Source organism: Bradysia coprophila (assembly GCF_014529535.1).
Source record: "Bradysia coprophila strain Holo2 chromosome X unlocalized genomic scaffold, BU_Bcop_v1 contig_12, whole genome shotgun sequence".
Classification (NCBI taxonomy): Eukaryota; Metazoa; Arthropoda; class Insecta; order Diptera; family Sciaridae; genus Bradysia; species Bradysia coprophila.
This window is the reverse complement of record NW_023503293.1, coordinates 661,112-680,289: the sequence shown is the minus strand read 5'-3', so window position 1 is coordinate 680,289 and position 19,178 is coordinate 661,112. Positions and strand designations below refer to the sequence as shown.

Here is a 19,178-nt window from a genome sequence, read left to right as displayed (position 1 = left end):
CGAGGTATGGGAACGATTTATGAGGTTTTTGTGGACTTCTGGTCTTTTAGGATTATTGAGATGGTAGTGTGATGGTTTAAAAAGTTCCACCATCCTCCATACAGTCATTAACGTTCGAAATTTGTTTGATTTCAATATATTTAGCTTATCCTTCCGTCACATCTTTTGATAGCTTTTAATGTTTTAGTACGTTTTCTCTCCCAGCAGTACAATACAGAAATTCTATTTTGTTGCGTTGCCCAGTGAACGCGCCGAGTTAATGAAAGTGAATTTTTACAACTGCCGTTGTAATATAAACCAAATTTAATTAATTGCTTTTCAATATTTAAACACAATAACGATGCACTCAAAAATAATTATTTTCTGCAACTGCGCTGCGAAAACTGAACTTTTTCATGCGTGATTTGGGTGGCGATCGAAGGGTCTTTCTCTGGATTTCTTTGTTTTTCTTTTCACCACTAGTGGTGAAATGGATTTTCATATATGCTTTTCGTCACTAGTGGTAAAATGGATTTACTTTTCACCACTCCTTCTGAACATCTGAACCATTAACCGTAAATAAAAATTCTGCCCTGACCGAATTTCGAACCACCGACACCAAAACCCAATCCTTATCGAGCAACCCCTCTAACCATTCGGTTATTGAGATTCTAAATGCATTTGCGGTATTCGATTTGGTTTCTTTTTTGATGGGATAGTGTTTTTGCTGCTGGGAGAGAAAACGTACTAAAACGTTAAAACTGTCAAAAGAGTCGGCAGAAGGATAAGCTAAATATACTGAAATCAAACAAATATCGAACGTTATTGACTGTAGGCCATCATTATCAATTTGAGGAGTTCTTGGAAAGACGTCAGTATGAATCTGTGATTTTTTAAGGGGAGACAAAAGTTGATCAGAAATTGACTAAGAAGTGTGAATTTTGCTGTAGTCCTTTTTTTCTATGATTTTATGTGGTGTTTATAATAGAAAATTAGCTAAATAAATGATTATCTTATCTTATCTTATCTTCTCTTACCTGATCAAGAATTGGAGGAGTTTGATAGATTTGTGAGACTTTTTTAGAGTTTTAGATTCCAAAACCCCACACCACTAAAAATTCTAGGAAGTTGAAGGATTTGTACAGTTTTCTTTGGGTTCTGGACTTTTGATATTATTGAGGTGGTAGTGTGTTGGTCCCTAAAATTCCACCACCTCACATAGTCCACTATCATTCCAGCTCAAGTCGACGAATTTGTAGGATTTTTTGAGATTTTTTTTTTCAAGTTCCTTTTTGTACTTTTTAGATTAATGAGGTGCTGGTTCCAAAAATTCTATTACCTCGCTTGTGTCACAATGTCTACAAGTTCTGGAAATTTTGGATTTTGAGATTTTCTTTTTGGTTCCCTTCTGGACTACTGGTTCGTACGAACGTTACCGCGTCTGCTATCATCTTCTATCGTGTTTCTTGACTTTCGTGAAATAAAACCGTTAATTTTTTTTACGTCTTTTGTAAACATATAATATATTTTTAGTTTATTTTCATTATTTTTTTTTTGTTGTTGCATATCTCTCTAATATTCCTCATAAATATAATATTCTTGTGACACATAAAACATTGTTGGCCCATTTATTTATGTAATTAACAATTATAAATTATTAATTTTCGCTAATTTTTTTTTTGGTTTGTTTTTTCATTTTTAATTTTTCTATTTTTTTCTTTGGTTTGTTTCTAAAAATATTTTTTTTCATTTAATTTATTTACAACTAACATTAAAGAACAACATCTGGTTTCTCACATCTATCGGTAAACAGTGGATTTGGTCGTATAATTTGTCCTTTATAAGCTCTGTGCGTTTGTACTGTATATTTCTTTCGAGTTGTTGGCCACGACAAAAGCAATAATTGTTCTTCGCTCGGATCTGCATCTGAATGCATACCATAACTGGCGTCTTCCAATGACGAATAACGTCGTGTCGACATATTCGATGTGGTCGTGGAATTGCTGGTCGTTTCCAACATTTTCGAATCATTTTCACTGTCACTGGTTTTATCATCGTCCTGACCATTCAGCCACTGATATTCTACAACAACATTGGCCGTCTTCTTAAATGTAATGTGTGGCATTGTCGGAGATTTTACACTGTCTTCAGAATATGCTCGGGTTATTAGAATTCGCGGTGATTTAATTGCGTTGTTATCATCGTTCAACTGGTCGTCGTTGTCCAAATGCATCGAATGATCGTTTATTTCGATTTTAAGAACTTTGTGCAACAATGCCGTTGCAGTGCTTAAACTATTCCGATAATTGTTGGCATTATTAGTCGGAGTGGGCTTAACGGCCTGTCTGGGATTGCAGTTTTTAAGGGTCGGCCTGAATGAATTCTTCAAGTTGTCATACATTTCCAGGTCAGCTTCCGAACTGAGTTCACTGTCAACGCGTGGTATTTGTAACGTATTACAGCTGGCTGTGTGCGGTATGGATCCTTCGATTTCTTTGAGATCAGCGAACGTGAGACTCGTCGGTCGCCACGACAATTCCGATGCAATTCGCTTCATGGATGGTTTCTCTTGATTGCCATTATTTTTGTCCGCGTGGAATAGTGTTTCAGAGAGTCGTCGCTGCGGAATGGGACGATTAAGTACTCCAAGTGTGGTTATCGATGGCCGGCGTGAGCCACAAGTAGAAGGAGTACGGGCTTGAATTTCGTGATTGATTTCATTTTTAGTTTTCTTTTTGCGCCAATAATTCTGGAATGTCTTTCGCATAACTTTACTTTTCAAGCCATACAATATTCCGTTTATCGTCGAGGAACATGTCAATAACGTCGAAACTGCCATCAATATGTACCGGTTTATTTCCAAGCTCTTCGGCACATTGCCGTTGTGTAGGGATGCTATAGAACTGTTCCAAAGAATGGTGATATAATACGGACAGTATATAACCAGGAATGAGCCAATCAATTGCAGAACGGTGGACACAGGACTACGTGATCGAAGCTTTTGACCAGATAGAGGAACGAAGAATGGATTTCTTTGATGGGTGACGGTTACTTGAGCTGACAATGTTACTTCGAATATAGCGGCAGCAATTCGATGGCGATGATAACGTGCAATCATAAGAACCTTGAGGAGAGAATGGATGGAAAGATTTAGTCAGAAATTTGACGAAGAAAAATTGAGTTCCAAAGAACTTACTCTGATATTACATCCGATAATTAGGATTGATGGAATGATTAAAGTGATTAACGTGAAAACGAGTGCATACACTAACGTTCCAGACATTTCAAAGTGAGGAGCGCATATACCTAGATCAGTATTGTATCGATACGGTGCGATATGGAACAATGGTGGTATGCATAACAAGAATGCAACCAACCAGCCACAAATTAGTCCCGTCAAAACCTTTGAAAAATCATTGAAATGGAGAAAAGAAAAAGATTTTGAAACTAAATTTGATTTAATGCAAGCGAGATTTTCGATTGAATTTCGGTTCATTTACTTTTGTACAAATCGAATGACTTTTGTACAAATTAAATTCTTTTTTGTACACAAAAAATGACATTTTGTACTTAAAATTTCCATTTTATACCATCCATTTTGTACTAAAAAAAAACCATTCCGTACTTAAAAATTACTTTATGAACACAAAATGTAATTGTTTGTACACTGAAAAATTGGCGGAAATGTGCCACAGTGTACATAAAAAAAAACATTGTACCCAAGGTTGCATTCATCAACCACTTTTTTAGCGACGCTATCGCTACCGCTAATTCATTGGATTCGCTTAGTAAAATTAAATGAGCGCGCTAATCCCCCGAACATTCAAGGGGGGATACTCCCCCCTTGACCCCCCTCTGCGGGGGCTGCCGCCCCTCGACCCCGCTTTTTTATTTTTTCAATTTCTTCACGGCCTGCGGCGCTGACTCTTCCATAAAAATAATAACATTATTAACATTTGCGATGGTGTACGTTCTTATATGGATCAAGTGATTTATAATTACAACCAATTACAATTTCTATATCTTCCAGTTACAATAAAACTTGATATATGATCTAAGCTACTCGATATAGTCGAATATACTCGGTCGGATATAGTCGAAGATACTTGGATACAGTTGAATAGTCTCAGATATGGTCGAATAGTCGAATATATTCGGAAAAGTCCAAATAGTCGAATATACTCGGATAAAATCAAATAGTCGAATATACTCGGATACAATCGAATATACTCGGATACAGTCGAATAGTCTCGGGTATAGTCGAACAGTTGAAAATACTCGGATATAGTCGAATATACTCGGATACAATTGAATAGTCGAATTTACTCGGATACAATCGAATAGTCGAATATACTCGGATACAATCGAATAGTCGGATACAGTCGAATAGTCTCCGGTATAGTCGAAGAGTTGATAATACTCGGATATAGTCGAATATACTCGGATACAATCGAATAGTCGAATATACTCGGATATAGTCGAATATACTCGGATACGGTCAAATAGTCGAATATACTCGGATACAATCGAATAGTCGAATAGTTAGATGCAATCGAATAGTCGAATAGTTAGATGCAATCGAATAGTCAGATACAGTCGAATACACTCGGATACAATCGAATAGTCGAATATACTCGGATACAGTCGAATAGTTGGATACAATCGAATAGTCAGATACAGTCGAATACACTCGGATACAATCGAATAGTCGAATATACTCGGATACAGTCGAATAGTCGGATACAGTCGAATAGTCGGATACAGTCGAATAGTCTCGGGTATAGTCGGAACAGTTGAAAATACTCGGATATAGTCGAATATACTCGGATACAATTGAATAGTCGAATTTACTCGGATACAATCGAATAGTCGAATATACTCGGATACAATCGAATAGTCGAATAGTTGGATGCAGTCGAAAAGTCTCGGATATAGTCGAATATTTGAAAATACTCGGATGTAGTCGAAAATACTCGTATTAGTCGAATATACTAGGATTAAGTCGAATATACGCGATGTACTCGACTGTACTCGGACATACTTAAATATAGTTGGATATAGAATTTGTTTTCTGATGTTTTCAGCTGTGGCCAATTTTGCTCATACAGATACAATGTTTTTTTTTATGTACACTGTGGCTTTTTTCAGCCAATTTTTCAGTGTACAAACAATTACATTTTGTGTTCATAAAGTAATTTTTACGTACGAAATGGTTTTGTTTTAGTATAAAATGGATGGTACAAAATGGAAATTTTAAGTACAAAATGTCATTTTTTGTGTACAAAAAAGAATTTAATTTGTACAAAGGTCATTCGATTTGTACAAATAAAATTAAACCTTGAATTTCTTGCATCTTTGTGTAAACTAGATGTGTGGTACATACCTTCTTTGTGTTTACAATGGCACTATAATGCAACGGTGCAGCAATCGCATAATATCTATCGCAATTCAAACAGCATATAGTCCACAGCGCTATCGGATGCATTAATGTCAATAGAAATCCGTGTACACTACAGATTGCCTCGAATACAACTGCTCCATCGCTCTTCGCAATACTTGGCAACGAGAATATCAAGAATAACATACACAAAATAGAGTCGACGATTCCTAAGTGCAGAAGTAGAATGTTGTTGGCTGATACCTGGAGAGAAAAGAAAGAAAAAAGAAGAGATGAAGAAGAAAATGATGGCAAATAAAAATGGAAAATCAATTTGGTGGATGAAATGAATATATATATAAACGGAGAGAACATATTTTATTATCGACTAGTGATAAGGGTGGGTGAATTATATGGGACTGGCTTTATACATATGGGGTAGGCAACGTGTGTGTGCATTGTTAAAATGCATTGAATTTCCATAATACATCCATGGAACACCTTATCTAATAACCTTTTGAGGTGAAAGAAATTTGTTTGATATAAAAGCAACAATGTTCATGGTGGTACGTAGCAGTTTTATGTGTGCGATTTTACAATTTACAATTTTTCTTGTGTGTAAGCGCTCAAACCACATAAAAAAAGCAACAACACTGAAACCATAAACCACAAAACCATAAACATTGGAAATCTTGTTTAAGGAGAAAGCAGTAATATCGGCGATATAAAACAAAACAAAAAAAAACGAACTCATAAAAGAGTAGATTTATGCGATCTAATTTAAAAAAAATAATCTCAATGAAATACGGTCTGCAATTTATAAAATACCCGCAGGAGGTACATTAAACCTATTCAACGTATATTATTATTGTTACTGAGACATCCTTGTCTGTCATACGCAGGCAAAACACCCATGCACACATCCATGAAGACAGATCTGGCCGAAGGAGGTATCAAAACCATTTTCACATTATTTGTACTTCATGTCCTGTTTGAACTGTGTTAGAGTTGTGCAGACTTTATTAGCAAATGACACGGAAGTATTTATGAAATGGAGACTTGCAATAGAGATGAGTGGGCTGCCCATCATGGAATGGAATGTCCATTGAATGGACATCATGGGGTTTAAATTGCAAAAAAAACATGTGCAGGTTATGGGCATTTTCATAAAACGTCGGCACCAGTTTAATGGTATAATAATGTTGAACCAAGAATTTTCTGTCTGAGGTGTATTGAATCATGTTTTAACAGATGATACAACCAAAATCTTTGGGAGGCTTCTCCGGAAAGTCATGGTACAGGGCGCAGAAGTATACTATACAAATACTCGTACAGGGCCTTCTATCTGAAAACATGTTTGTTAAAATTTGTGAAACTTTGTCAAATTTTGTAAAACTTTATCAGTTTTTGTGAAACTTTGACCATTTTTCACATATAAGGTATTACAGTCACGCTTTTGCAGAACCACCCTCCATCCCTAAAGAGCAGACGTCTTCGTGAATGACGCCTAAGTTACTAATTGGTTTCAAACAGTTGAACTTTGTTGGACAACAAAATTCTTCCCAAAGATCACATGGAAACATAACCTGCGGCACAACATGCTCAAATAAATAAAGATAATACATTGAATAATATTATGAACTGAAGACAGTAGATCTGTTTCGATGAATGAATTTTTTGTATTAACTAATAAAATGAAGAAAACGAATTTCACGCAGTAAAAAGCCTTCGTACGAGGCTTCAGTTTCTATCGTTTTGTGTGACAAATGACGTTACTCTAAAATTAGGACTTTTCGATACCCCTCCCACTTGTCACGCTAAATAACATTTTTATACAATCCAACACCCTAAAATTACGTCACATTTTAGTATCCTCCCAAATCGGGAAATTGGCGGAATTTTCATGAAATTTTGACAATTTTCATGAAATTTTGACAATTTGTGAAACACCCTAACTCGTCAAGTTATTAGCTCAGCTTCCAACAAAGTGTACCCCTCGAATCTTTGTCTGGACTTCTGTACATACGTGTGACTGTAAAATCAACCTGCATATTTAGTGGTTACCAAATAATTAAGCTTTTACACGACGTTTTTTCAAAGATTTTTTTGTAACTGAGGGCTGGGCAAGAGACTTCAGCATTTTATTCTTGGACATCTAACTTTAGCTGTGAGCAAAAATATTGGTATGCCCTCACCTATCTCTAACTTATAATTCAACTTTAAATTGTGATGATAGCAAATCCATCAAAAATATTGGTAAAATGTTCACTGTACACCATATGTTTTAAAATGATGATTAACAAATTTTATTCATAGAAAAATGGTTGATTTCTATCAAATTTATGGAGCCACTGATTCAAAGAAAAATATTGGGTTAAGGGGCACCGGTACTTTGCCGGAAAGCATACATTAGGACGATTTTTAAATACTGTATTTGAGTTTACTTTTGATGAAATCTTTCCTCCAGAATCCTTTTTCAAAAATGTACGACCGCAATTCCGACCACGAATGTGTTAGCTTTCAACAGAAAATAAATTTGGTTGCAGCAATTTGACCAGCTCTGAGAACAATGAGCAGTTTATGAAAATTTCATTAAACTGCTCACTTTTCTCAGAGCTGATCAAACGACTACAACCAAAACTAATTTTTATTTAAAGCTAACAGATCTCTTGGTCGGAATTGCGGTCGTACATTTTTCAAAAAGGATTCTCTTGAAAAGATATTAACAAAATTGAAATACGAAACACGCAAATGTAGGCTACAATTTTAGCTTAGTGCCGGTGCCTCTTAACGCTATAGTATGATTTACGTAATACACTTTTTAGTAAGTGTAAAATTTAAACCTCCAATCTAGGAGCAGTGCTATGGTTTAACCTAAAGCACGGTGCTACTTTTTGCAGCATATGATTTTGTTACAAATGTAACTTTGTGGAGTGAAGTCGAGACGACGTTTCGTTTCCTCTCTTCATAATTCACTAAATGGGCTTTACATTTTATTAGAACTCAGAAGGCAGTGGTATTAGAACTCAGGAGGAACGAATTCAACAGGGAAATGTAATGACTCCTAGTATGAGTCGAAGCATCGTCATTCCTTCAGCCAGTTCGCCCCTGCTTCCCCACAGTAAGATTGAATGGAACGGAAACTTTTTACTAAATTCATTATTGCCTTGTGCCGGCGTTTTTATTGTAAGCGTAAAATCTAACCCAATTTATATTGTTTGGAGTCATAAGAAACTTTAATTGGATGCTTTAAGGCCAGGTTATGGTCCGATATATCGCACATATGTCAGGAGGCATAACCTGGCCTTAAGGCCAGGTTATGGTCCGATATATCGCACATATGTCAGGAGGCATAACCTGGCCTTAAGGCCAGGTTATGGTCCGATATATCGCACATATGTCAGGAGGCATAACCTGGCCTTAAGGCCAGGTTATGGTCCGATATATCGCACATATGTCAGGAGGCATAACCTGGCCTTAACGAGGTTGGTGTGGCTGTTGTATGAATCTAAAAAATTCATGTTAGGTGTTCCTTCAGTGACATAAATTACAACATTAAGTCGGAACAGTTTCGAAGATAATGTGATTACTTTAAAGGAGGATTTTACATGGTCCGATAAAGGTTCGAACCTACGTTGTAATTACATTATTCAGAACTCATTTCGTATAGAGCTGTTCTCAATATATACACAAATGTTAATCGTCGACGATGATGATGATTAAATAATGGGCCTCACATTTTTGTTTTCCATTTCTGTTATGCATAATTTCGAATGGGATTGACTGAACGACCAACACAAATTAGTACTTTCTTTGTCAATAATATCAATTACACTGTACTGTGTTACTCACTTAGTTAAAGGCAGTTTTGACCGAAGGTACATTGACGGTGAAATTTCAGAGAAATAAACAAATGATATGCCATTATTGTCCATATTGTGTTAGCTCCGTTCCAACAACTTGGGGCTATTATGATTAATATGCTCTTTGAAACACATGGAATTCCAGTAGACAACGTGGGCAAAGCATTTGCCGATGGTTATAGATGACGGATCCCCAACAAAGAACATTATAACTTATTACAGATACCACAGCACTGCTGAGGCTCCAGTGATAAGAGCTTAACCTGTCACAAACAGCAAGTATATCACTAGTACTATGTTCAAATCTGGTAACTTCCAATCATCCATCATCGAATATTTTCAAGAGATTTATGCAAAATCTTCAACTTCATTTGTTCAAACATAAGTTTTGCTATAAGAATACATTAGGCAATGCCTAATAGGCACAGCTCATCATTTACTGTTGTCGTCGTTGTAACCACGTCATCCATCTTTACGATAGAAGCATAGACTGTGATTTAATCAGGCTCCGAATATTTTCTATGTGTTAATGCCAAGAGCAGTGCTATTCCGATACCAATCAAGGGAAAACAAAATTATGGCTACTCATACCTAAGGATTTGTTTTGCATAAAAATCGAGGAAACTTTAACCGATTATAAAATCACTTAAAAAGCTTCTTGATAAGCCTGTTGCGAACCAGTTCACAATTTCATTTCAAATTATCTCCTGTCAAACAACGTATACATAATTTAATTCAAATGTTTTTGTCATCTTTTTTTTGGTTAATTTATATGGGAACATATTTTCTACGATGTCGCTCTATATTATTCCGCGCACATAGGTCTTTTGTAATTGCCCCCAATTCAATTACATGCCGTGTGTGTCGTTTCAATATAAAATAACGATTCGTGCGTTGGAAGCATGGAAGCATGGAACATCTAATTCTGTAAAGCAATGTTTGTACATATCTAACAATATTATAATTGTAACGTAATTATTTGATTATGAAGATAAATAATTTATTGGATAGTCAGTCAGTAATAGCATTCCGTTCAGCGTCCATTGTCTAAACAACTTTACAGAATTTCCCGGCTTGGTCTCTCCAGCCAAGTGTTACTTATGTTACGGTTTATCATAGGTCCATGCTAGTGTAAAGGTCCAAAAATAGTTCAGTTATTAGTAGAATTCTGAAATTATTTGGACCAGTTGTTAAGAGGCACCGTTACTTTGCCGAAAAGCATACATTAGGGCGATTTTTAAATACTGGATTTTAGTTTACTTTTGATGATATCTTTCCACCAGATTCCTTTTTCAAAAATGTACGACCGCAATTCCGACCACGAATGTGTTAGCTTTCAACAGAAAATAGATTTGGTTGCAGCAATTTGACCAGCTCTGAGAACAATGAGCAGTTTATGAAAATTTCATTAAACTGCTCACGTTTCTCAGAGCTGATCAAACGACTACAACCAAAACTGATTTTTATTTAAAGCTAACAGATCTCTCGGTCGGAATGGGGGACTGAAGTTTCAATAATTTCGATAGACAACATTATTCTAAGCAACAAATTATTCTAAACTATCGCAAAATTATAAACATTTATATTTTTAATTAATTGTTTTCTGATTTTCAAGGATCAGTCAAACATAAAAAAGACTATACGTCTCTATATGCCTCTCTTTTCTTCTCATGTCATTTTTTCTTAATTCTCTCACGAAAAAGGTTTGCTTTTAGGTTGAATTTGGGTCGTAGCCGTAATTCAAATATGAATTAAAAGTACAAAACTTGAAAATTCTGTAATAGTGTAGAACAATTTTTTGTTTACAATAACATTCTTAATCAAAATACAAAAAATGTCAAAAGTTCAATGTCCCATTGCGGTCGTACATTTTTCAAAAAGGATTCTGATGGAAAGATATTAACAAAAAAGGAAATACGAGACACGCAAATGTAGGCTACAATTTTAGCTTAGTGCCGGTGCCTCTTAACGTTGCTACCTATAGAGTGTAGATGTGTGTACTTTGAACTTTACATTTTTATCACCATTTTGGAATAAAATTCGGAAAATTTCAGTGAAAAATGAAAATATAGGAAAATTTTTGGCTGTGTAAAAAAAACTTTGAACCTTTACCTTTTATTTGAGTCTAATTTTAGCAGTGCACCTACAACATGGCCATCTCAATAATTCGTCAAACTTGCCTATATACCACCCAACTTCGAAAGTGGGTGGTAGACGATGGGTGGTACTTTTTCCAAGTCTGTTAATCGTTTTTGAATCAGGGTGGCAACGATTAATGTTGCTGGTCCAAATTTCAGAATTCTACTATTAACTGAACTAATTTTGGGCTACACGGTGAAGCTTAAAATTTTTAAATAAACGTGTAAGTTAACATCCAGGTTTTTTTCATAAGTGAGTTTGGGGAGGGAAGTGTTGTTCAAGTAAACAAGTTTTAGCAAAATCCCCTTAGCTGTTCCTGAGAACCAGCACCAGCGTCAGCCAGGGCTTGTGAAACAGTGAGGACTTAAGATTTACATTGGAATTGGTAGAGGGACAAATTCTAAGATTTACAGTGTAAAAATTATGGCTCTAGATAATTTCTTCATCGAGCAATAGTAGCTAAAAGTAAAAATTTCACCATTTTAAAAGACTGATATCTCCTTTACAAAGCAACCGTGGAAGCCTTTGAATGATGATTCCAGACTAGTTTTGCAAATCCTAATGAACAACAAAAAAAAATTTTTTAATCAAAGTTTTCTGTTACATTTTCAGAAATTGAATTTTTTGGCTACCCTCGGTGAACTTTGGACGCTTCAATAACTTACTAGTATGAGTATTTTCCGGCAATGTGGTTGCTTATATGGTAGCTTAGAGTCTCAGCTTTACAACGATACCAAATATGCCATACTTTATGCTGCACAATAAATATTGATGAAAAAGTTTTGCATCGAGGTCGCTCTACTCGCAAATCTAGAGCTATCTAGAGGAATTATCTATTTTCAAGACGACATTACAAATAAATGGCTTTCTTATATCTATCAAACATTTAAAGTGTTTGTTTTTCTTAAAGGTAAAAATAGATAATTCCTCTAGATAGCTTTAGATTTGCGAGTAGAGCGACCTCGATGCAAAACTTTTTCATCAATATTTATTGATTTATTGATTACTGAGTAAAGCTGAGCCATAATTTTTACACTGTAAATCTTAGAAATGCTACCAATTCCAATGTAAATCTGTAGTGCTCACTGTTTCACAAGCCCTAGCTGACGCTGGTGCTGGTTCTCAGGAACAGCTAAGGGGATTTTGCTAAAACTTGTTTACTTGAACAGCACTTCCCTCCCCCAACTCACTTATGAAAAAAACCTAGATGTTCACTTACACGTTTATTTAAAAAAATTTAGCCTCACCGTGGCTATGGATCTATACTAGTTTCCTATATCGACACGGACACATCTAGAACAAACTAAAGGCGTTTCTTTCATAATCGGTAGCAAAAAATCAATGTTCTAGTTGACGTACCCCTTCTGGTATTCTTAAAATCATCAAAATATAAGTTTTAAATTTCAATTTCATTTATTTTGTCAACACATTTTCAAACTAATGCACCGCGTGTCTCCAGTATTCGTTACAATTCTAGGAGCTACAACAGTTAAACGTAAACAGTTAAATTGATAAAATCAGTACAAGTGAACTAGACAACAAGGACAGCTAGCAAGGTAAAAGTATCATGAGGTAATGGTAGCATGCTTAAATCTCTTTAGTAAATTGAATTAACAGACAGAAGAGAGAATAGCTCTTTTATTCGATCGTGAACACAGCTAATTTAAATCAAGTCGCGTCGCTTTCAATGAACGACAAAATTGATTGAAACAATATCGGACCAGAAGAAAGCTAGCATCGTTTGTCATAGTTTGATGGAATCCTAGTATTCTTTAGCAAATCATACCTTGATTCGTAGCAATTGAGGTTGTCCAAGTGGTTACCATTGCCCTTCCATCATCATTTTCTTCAACGTCATCATATATACATGCATCGACCCTTAAATTACTTTCCCTAGACAATTACATTAGATTATCAATACATGAGACCGACAATCGCGGCTTACCAATATCTTATTTTATCATACGAGACAACAATACTGCCTCAGAATTTCATACGTTTACTATCTTAAAAACTTGCATCTCTTTTGCATTAAGTTTTTTATGCATTGTAGGGAAGAATAGTTGCACTTGTCAATGATTTCCTACTTATCCTTCTAGATAAACAATAGTGATATGTCAGAACATGGAGCGAGTATGATAAATAAGAATAAAACGAACCTCAGAGTCTACATTGGAACAAGCTAAATGGACTGAAAAATTAGGTTTGATAAAATAAAATCAAACGAACAGAAAAATATCGTAATACTAGCGACATCCATTATTTTTGTCAGCTTTTCCACTCTCTCCCAACAACGAAGAAAAATCCACTTTCTTCCACTAGATGGAGATAAAAACCCTTATTCCCTTAGGAAACTGGATTCATATATATGACACACAGCTGATTGATTTCTGAAGTAAAACGTTTGTTCTCACATTACTTTTAGTTCATTGTGCATATGTTAAGAGAATTAAGAATTCTTTGTTTATCTAGTGCTGACATGCTTCGTGTCATAATTCCACATTACTTTGAACTCGATGTCATAAATAACCATTATCATGCTTTTGGTTTGTTGTTCCATGAGTGATGTGCTTTTTTCCATGAACCTTACATTATTTAAGTTCAGGTTCCAATATTTTATGCTGAACGGTACGATGTTTCTTTCACTGTCTAGCGCTACTTAAGAAAACACTCTAACGTCGACTATAGCCCATAACGAAATTGCATCGACATCAAAAGTTTTACTCCAGCTATATTTAACACAAAACTTTCTAATTTTCGAAAATATTTGAATTCATACGAACCAGAGAGAAATCGTATAAAATATCGTTGGATGTATCAAACTGGAAGTTTATCATAAACCTTTATTTCTGGTCTCTTTTCGACCTACTTAGATAATCGCATTCATAAATCAAAAAAACAAAAAAAAAAGTCACCGAGAAATATGTATTTCCATATCTAATATACCCTCGCATCGATTCTAATATTTCATTCGCGAAACTCAAAACACATTCAATCATTCGCTGGGAAATCTTTAAAAAAGAAAATTCCCTACAAACAAAGAAATTTTTGTCTTGGTATGGAAAAAGTGATATGAAAGCGCTTCGGGCTCTTACACTCGAACAACAACGGAAATGTTCACCCAGACACAAATCAAATTATAAATACGATAGACAGGTAAATTTACACATCTTAGAGTCTAAAAATATCTGTCTTGCCTGCGGGACAGTTGAATGTGCATATTAGCGAGTCTGGAAAGGTGGTATTATCCACACTGTAAGTGTGTTATTGCTGATACGAGCCGCTGGTGACTTTATAATAAATCATGTGTGGCTGAGAAACAGAGAAATGATTATGGTGTTACGTGGCTCGCATAGAACTGATGATTTGTATGTGAAATTAAAGAGAATATGAGAGAAATAATGCCAAAGCAACGTTTAGAAAATGGGTGAAAATATTTTCGAGCTAAAGGAAGCGTTTTATTGAGATTAGTAGAACTCATCAGAGAATCAGTTAGGGATAAGGGATAAAAGTTGAAAAGTCTAGTTTTCCTCAGAATTTTGATAATGGGAGGCGAGGTCGAGGTCAACAATTACACAAAAACGTGACTTTTAAATTTTTTTACCGAGTTCTGTAATGGATTTCACGTATTTTTCTTTTACCTAGTGTCGAAAGTGGCTTATTACACACCTTGGGAAAACTAAAACAAGATAATTGGTTTAAGTTTCAAAAGTATGTTAAATCCATTACATGTGGATAAAAATGAAAATTATCGTTTTCATGTGAATTTTGTGGATCCGAGGCGAAGTCGACATTTTTCCACTTTTGTCCCGCAGTAGGAAGCATAATAGTTTAGTTATTTACATGCTATATGCGTCGAAAACCGTACTTTTCATGTTTTAAGCACTTCTTTCGACGCCTTCAGCATGTAAAATCCATTACATAACTCGGGATAAAAATGAAGAGTCTCGTTTTCGTATGTTTATTGACCTCGGCTTCGCCTCGGATCAACAAAATTCACACTAAAACTCTACTTTTCATCTTTTTATCCCTAGTCATGTAAGATACTATTACGTATCTGTTGTGGACGGTAGATTTTACGCAATTCTCTTGTTTTCCCAAGAGAACCATTTTCCACATTGAGAACTGAAAAGTATGTAAAACCAATTGAAACTACTATACTGTGTTGATTGCTGTTTTACTTATCTATTTCCAAAACATTTTTCGTTGGAACTGTTGTCGGCGAATAAGCCTGAATCCAAACATAACGATACAATAAAGAAGTATGAAACAAAAACACAGATGTGGCTTATACAAAAATGAAACAAAATAAAAAACGAAAGAAAATGTTATGGACTTTTCTTTGAATTATATATCCAGTTTTCGTCATTTTCAATTTCATTTGACATAGATAGATATTCTTTAGTTCAAAAAAAAAGCGAATCTTGTTATGGTGAATCACGAAGGGTTAAATATGATAAACCGAATTGACAAAATACAGCGAGCGATTATACTATAATAATATACAGGGAAATTGACAACGCTATAATGGGAATTTGAATATATTTATCGATACTGACTGCGTCTGACATTAACCAGATATAAATTGGCAGTTTTACACTCGGTGTGGCTTTTCTTTTTCTTCGAATTAACGTACACTAGCATCCAAGCGGTGAAGGAAAACCGATTTGGTTATAACATACGCACCAACGTAACGAAAACGTAACGGGAAAATGTATCAATTTTAGAATTTTACTTTGAAGGTCAATGTTATGTTAAATCAGAAACGTTTTTTGTTTATAGTTTCAGTTTAATAACCCATTAAATAATTGCGTCTAGAAAAAAGAGAGCGCCGTGTTTCAGTAGAATACAGAAATTGTATGTATCCAATTGGCTTTGTTGAAGCGCCAGTTCTAGAATGCTCCGAATTTTAAAAGCAATATGCACTTCCGTGAAGAGTACGCCAATTTTGTATGTTATAGAATAATCCATTAAATCCTAGCGTAATGGTAATTTGACTTGAAAATCTCTATTTGAACTTTGATGACTGGCCAAAGTCAATATTTTACATTTTTCGAGTATTTTTGATTTAATTATGATATTGTCGACTAAGAACCATCGATATAATATACTGTAGATAATGAGACAAGAAGAACGAAATTTCGGAAACATACACCCAGAAAAAGAAAATTCATACAATACACCGGGTATGTGTAAAATTCGTCGGGAAGTCGGAATATACTTCATTAACGTATGTGATACACGGGCAATATTTTTTATACGTGGAACACGTTGAAAGCGTAGTTACGTATTTCGATTGTCAAATTTGAATATTCATGAGTTACGTATTGTGGTGATATACGTGGAATATGAATAACTTACGAGTGGGACGGAAGTTAAACGCACATCACGTATTTTAAACGTATATAGTGGATGTTGGTCTTAGACATTGGATTTGTATCATATTTATATTTCTTAACACGTTGTAGTTATAATAAATCAGAAAAATTCTCGTCAAAATACTTTCATTTTTTATAAAGTAATTTCATTTCGTAATCATATCAGAAAGTTGTTTAAGTTGAATTTATCTATAATTGATTATCCGGTATTTTGATAATCCAAGTCCACAACTATATTATTGCCATCAAGTCGAAGCTAATTACGCGTGCTTTATGAACTTAAATTCAGTTATGTTAAAAACCGACATATCACCATATTGTGCGTTACGTTATAACGTGCTCTGTGTAACTTATATGCCACAAACGTTTATGGCTTTCAAAGTACGCTTCGACAATGAGAAATGTCAACCAACACTACTGCACTGCAACATTAGAAAGATCGTTGGCTCATGATCGAGATGTCTCCGGTTCAACTCCCAAAGAAGTCAATTTTTAATTTAAAGTATTTGTTACAAATAACTGCTAAAATGTATAACAACTACTATAAACTGGGTAATATGGTGTAAATCGTAGGTAAATTCAATAAAATTCATTTAAATCTCTGTCAAAGCGAAATACATCTCGCACGTACTATATTCGAGCCCGCTGTATAACTACCTTACCACCATTTTTAACAGGGGGCACGAATGATATACGCATGGCATGTAAGAAATTTCGCTCAGTGTAGGACACATATAAGTGCAAAAAATACGAATCACAACACAAAACGAAGAGAAAGAGGAAATTGATAAATGCAGAGTTTCAATTATTTTCAAATATCTGTATGACATTATTTCGCGCGCTTTCTCAAAACGTAAGTTACGTTACACATACCTACATCCATGTGATCTTTCCGCATAAAGTTGCTCTATATTATATCGATGCTAAGAACAAACTAACCGGATGAAAGTATTTTTTCATACAGGCGAACCAAAAACGTCACTGGGATGAAAAAGTGCGAAAAACTGTTTTCGTTCTGGCTCTCTATCTGGAGAGAAAATGTTGCGTTTATGGTCCACCTGAATATAATAGTACATTTCGAACCTAGGACTAAAAGTCTTTTTTAGCGTGTGAGAAGTTTCCAGACAGAGCCGAAGGCGAGGTCTGGAATCGAAAACGCTGAAAAGACTTTTAGTCCGTGGTACGAATAGTATTTCTCATATTGGACGGAAAAAAAGTACGACGAAGTCGCACTTTTCGGGTCCTAGGTATGAAAACTGGTTTTTCGGAGTCTATGTGTCATTACACCTTTCCCAGTGTCAATTGCTTCTCACCTCTTACGTAAATGTACGTGTGTTAGTAGCAGTAACAGATGTTCAATCATCCCATAAGACATTAAATATCTACCTCTGTGCATCAAAAGTTAAATGTTTCTTAGTTAAGGTGCCACTATATTTACTTATTGAAGTAATATAAATCAGGTGAATCGTCATGTCATCTAGTACATTTGTACCACTTCTACGCTGCTGGCTGGAGCGAAAACGATGAATTTTCAAAATTTATTCTAGTTTCGTTTCTTTGCTTGTAAAGTTGTCTTGGACGGTTAATTTGAGAAAGTTTCGCATATAAACTATATTTACAGACATCAAACCGTATCCTTTATGCTGCACGTTTTTACCTTTGCCTTTTAGCAACGATCTCTTTTTTATGAAAGCAAACACACAAAATAATCAACTAGGATGTGTTAGCTTGAACTCTGCTTTCTGCTTCCTATATGTTAGCTTTTATACTGTATTTTCATTTCCAATTTCACGAATGTCATTTTCGATGAACTCAACTGCTCATATATAATACTGTATAATGTAATGACACTGTGTGTAAGCTAAATCTCAAAGGAATCATTTTCGCTTTTATATGAGTTGCAGACAAACACCATTTCAAGGGAATATTCTTTCAATTTACTTTGCTCTAATTTTTCTTTCAATAAACAGCTCAAATGTCTGTCTATGGTAAATATATCTTCGTTTATTATTACATTTGACAGAAGCAATAAAAGTCATAAGCCTGTAATTTCTTCGGCGCATTAAGCAGCCAACCAACGGTGTAAATTTATTGGATATTTCCGAGGGTGCATAACGTTACCGGAATTTAATATGCCCTGCAGAAGTCACAATGAAAAAAGCGCGACTTTTGCTGCGTTAATGTAAATAAATTATGTCGATTATGAGGGTGGGCAGCGCGGAAACCATTAATAGATAAGACGTTATTATACATAATTAGAGGGGTTGCTCCGATTTCATTGCGGCGACTTTAGGTCGATTAGAAATGGTCTTATCCCAACCGCAGTATTGAAATATTTATGTTTCTCTTTGATTTTGACTCTCTTGCCCAAACAAGACGGATTTACAACAGAAGTTTTGTAGTATAGCGATAGTCCACTCGATAGCTATACTAGTGAATCAG

At 35.1% G+C, this 19,178-nt stretch overlaps 1 protein-coding gene across 1 annotated transcript in view; it reads right to left on the bottom strand.

Moving 5' to 3' along the window:
• Positions 1 to 1,731: 1,731 nt before the first annotated feature.
• LOC119067524 overlaps positions 1,732 to 19,178 on the bottom strand; it is a 55,961-nt gene continuing 38,514 nt past the window's right edge. The window contains exons 3-5 of the mRNA XM_037170553.1: positions 5,363 to 5,620; positions 3,176 to 3,382; positions 1,732 to 3,103 (exon numbers count right to left, since the gene is read on the bottom strand). Coding sequence (XP_037026448.1) covers positions 1,751 to 3,103; positions 3,176 to 3,382; positions 5,363 to 5,620 — 1,818 coding nt within the window. The 3' untranslated portion in view covers positions 1,732 to 1,750. The remainder of the gene's footprint in view (positions 3,104 to 3,175; positions 3,383 to 5,362; positions 5,621 to 19,178) is intronic.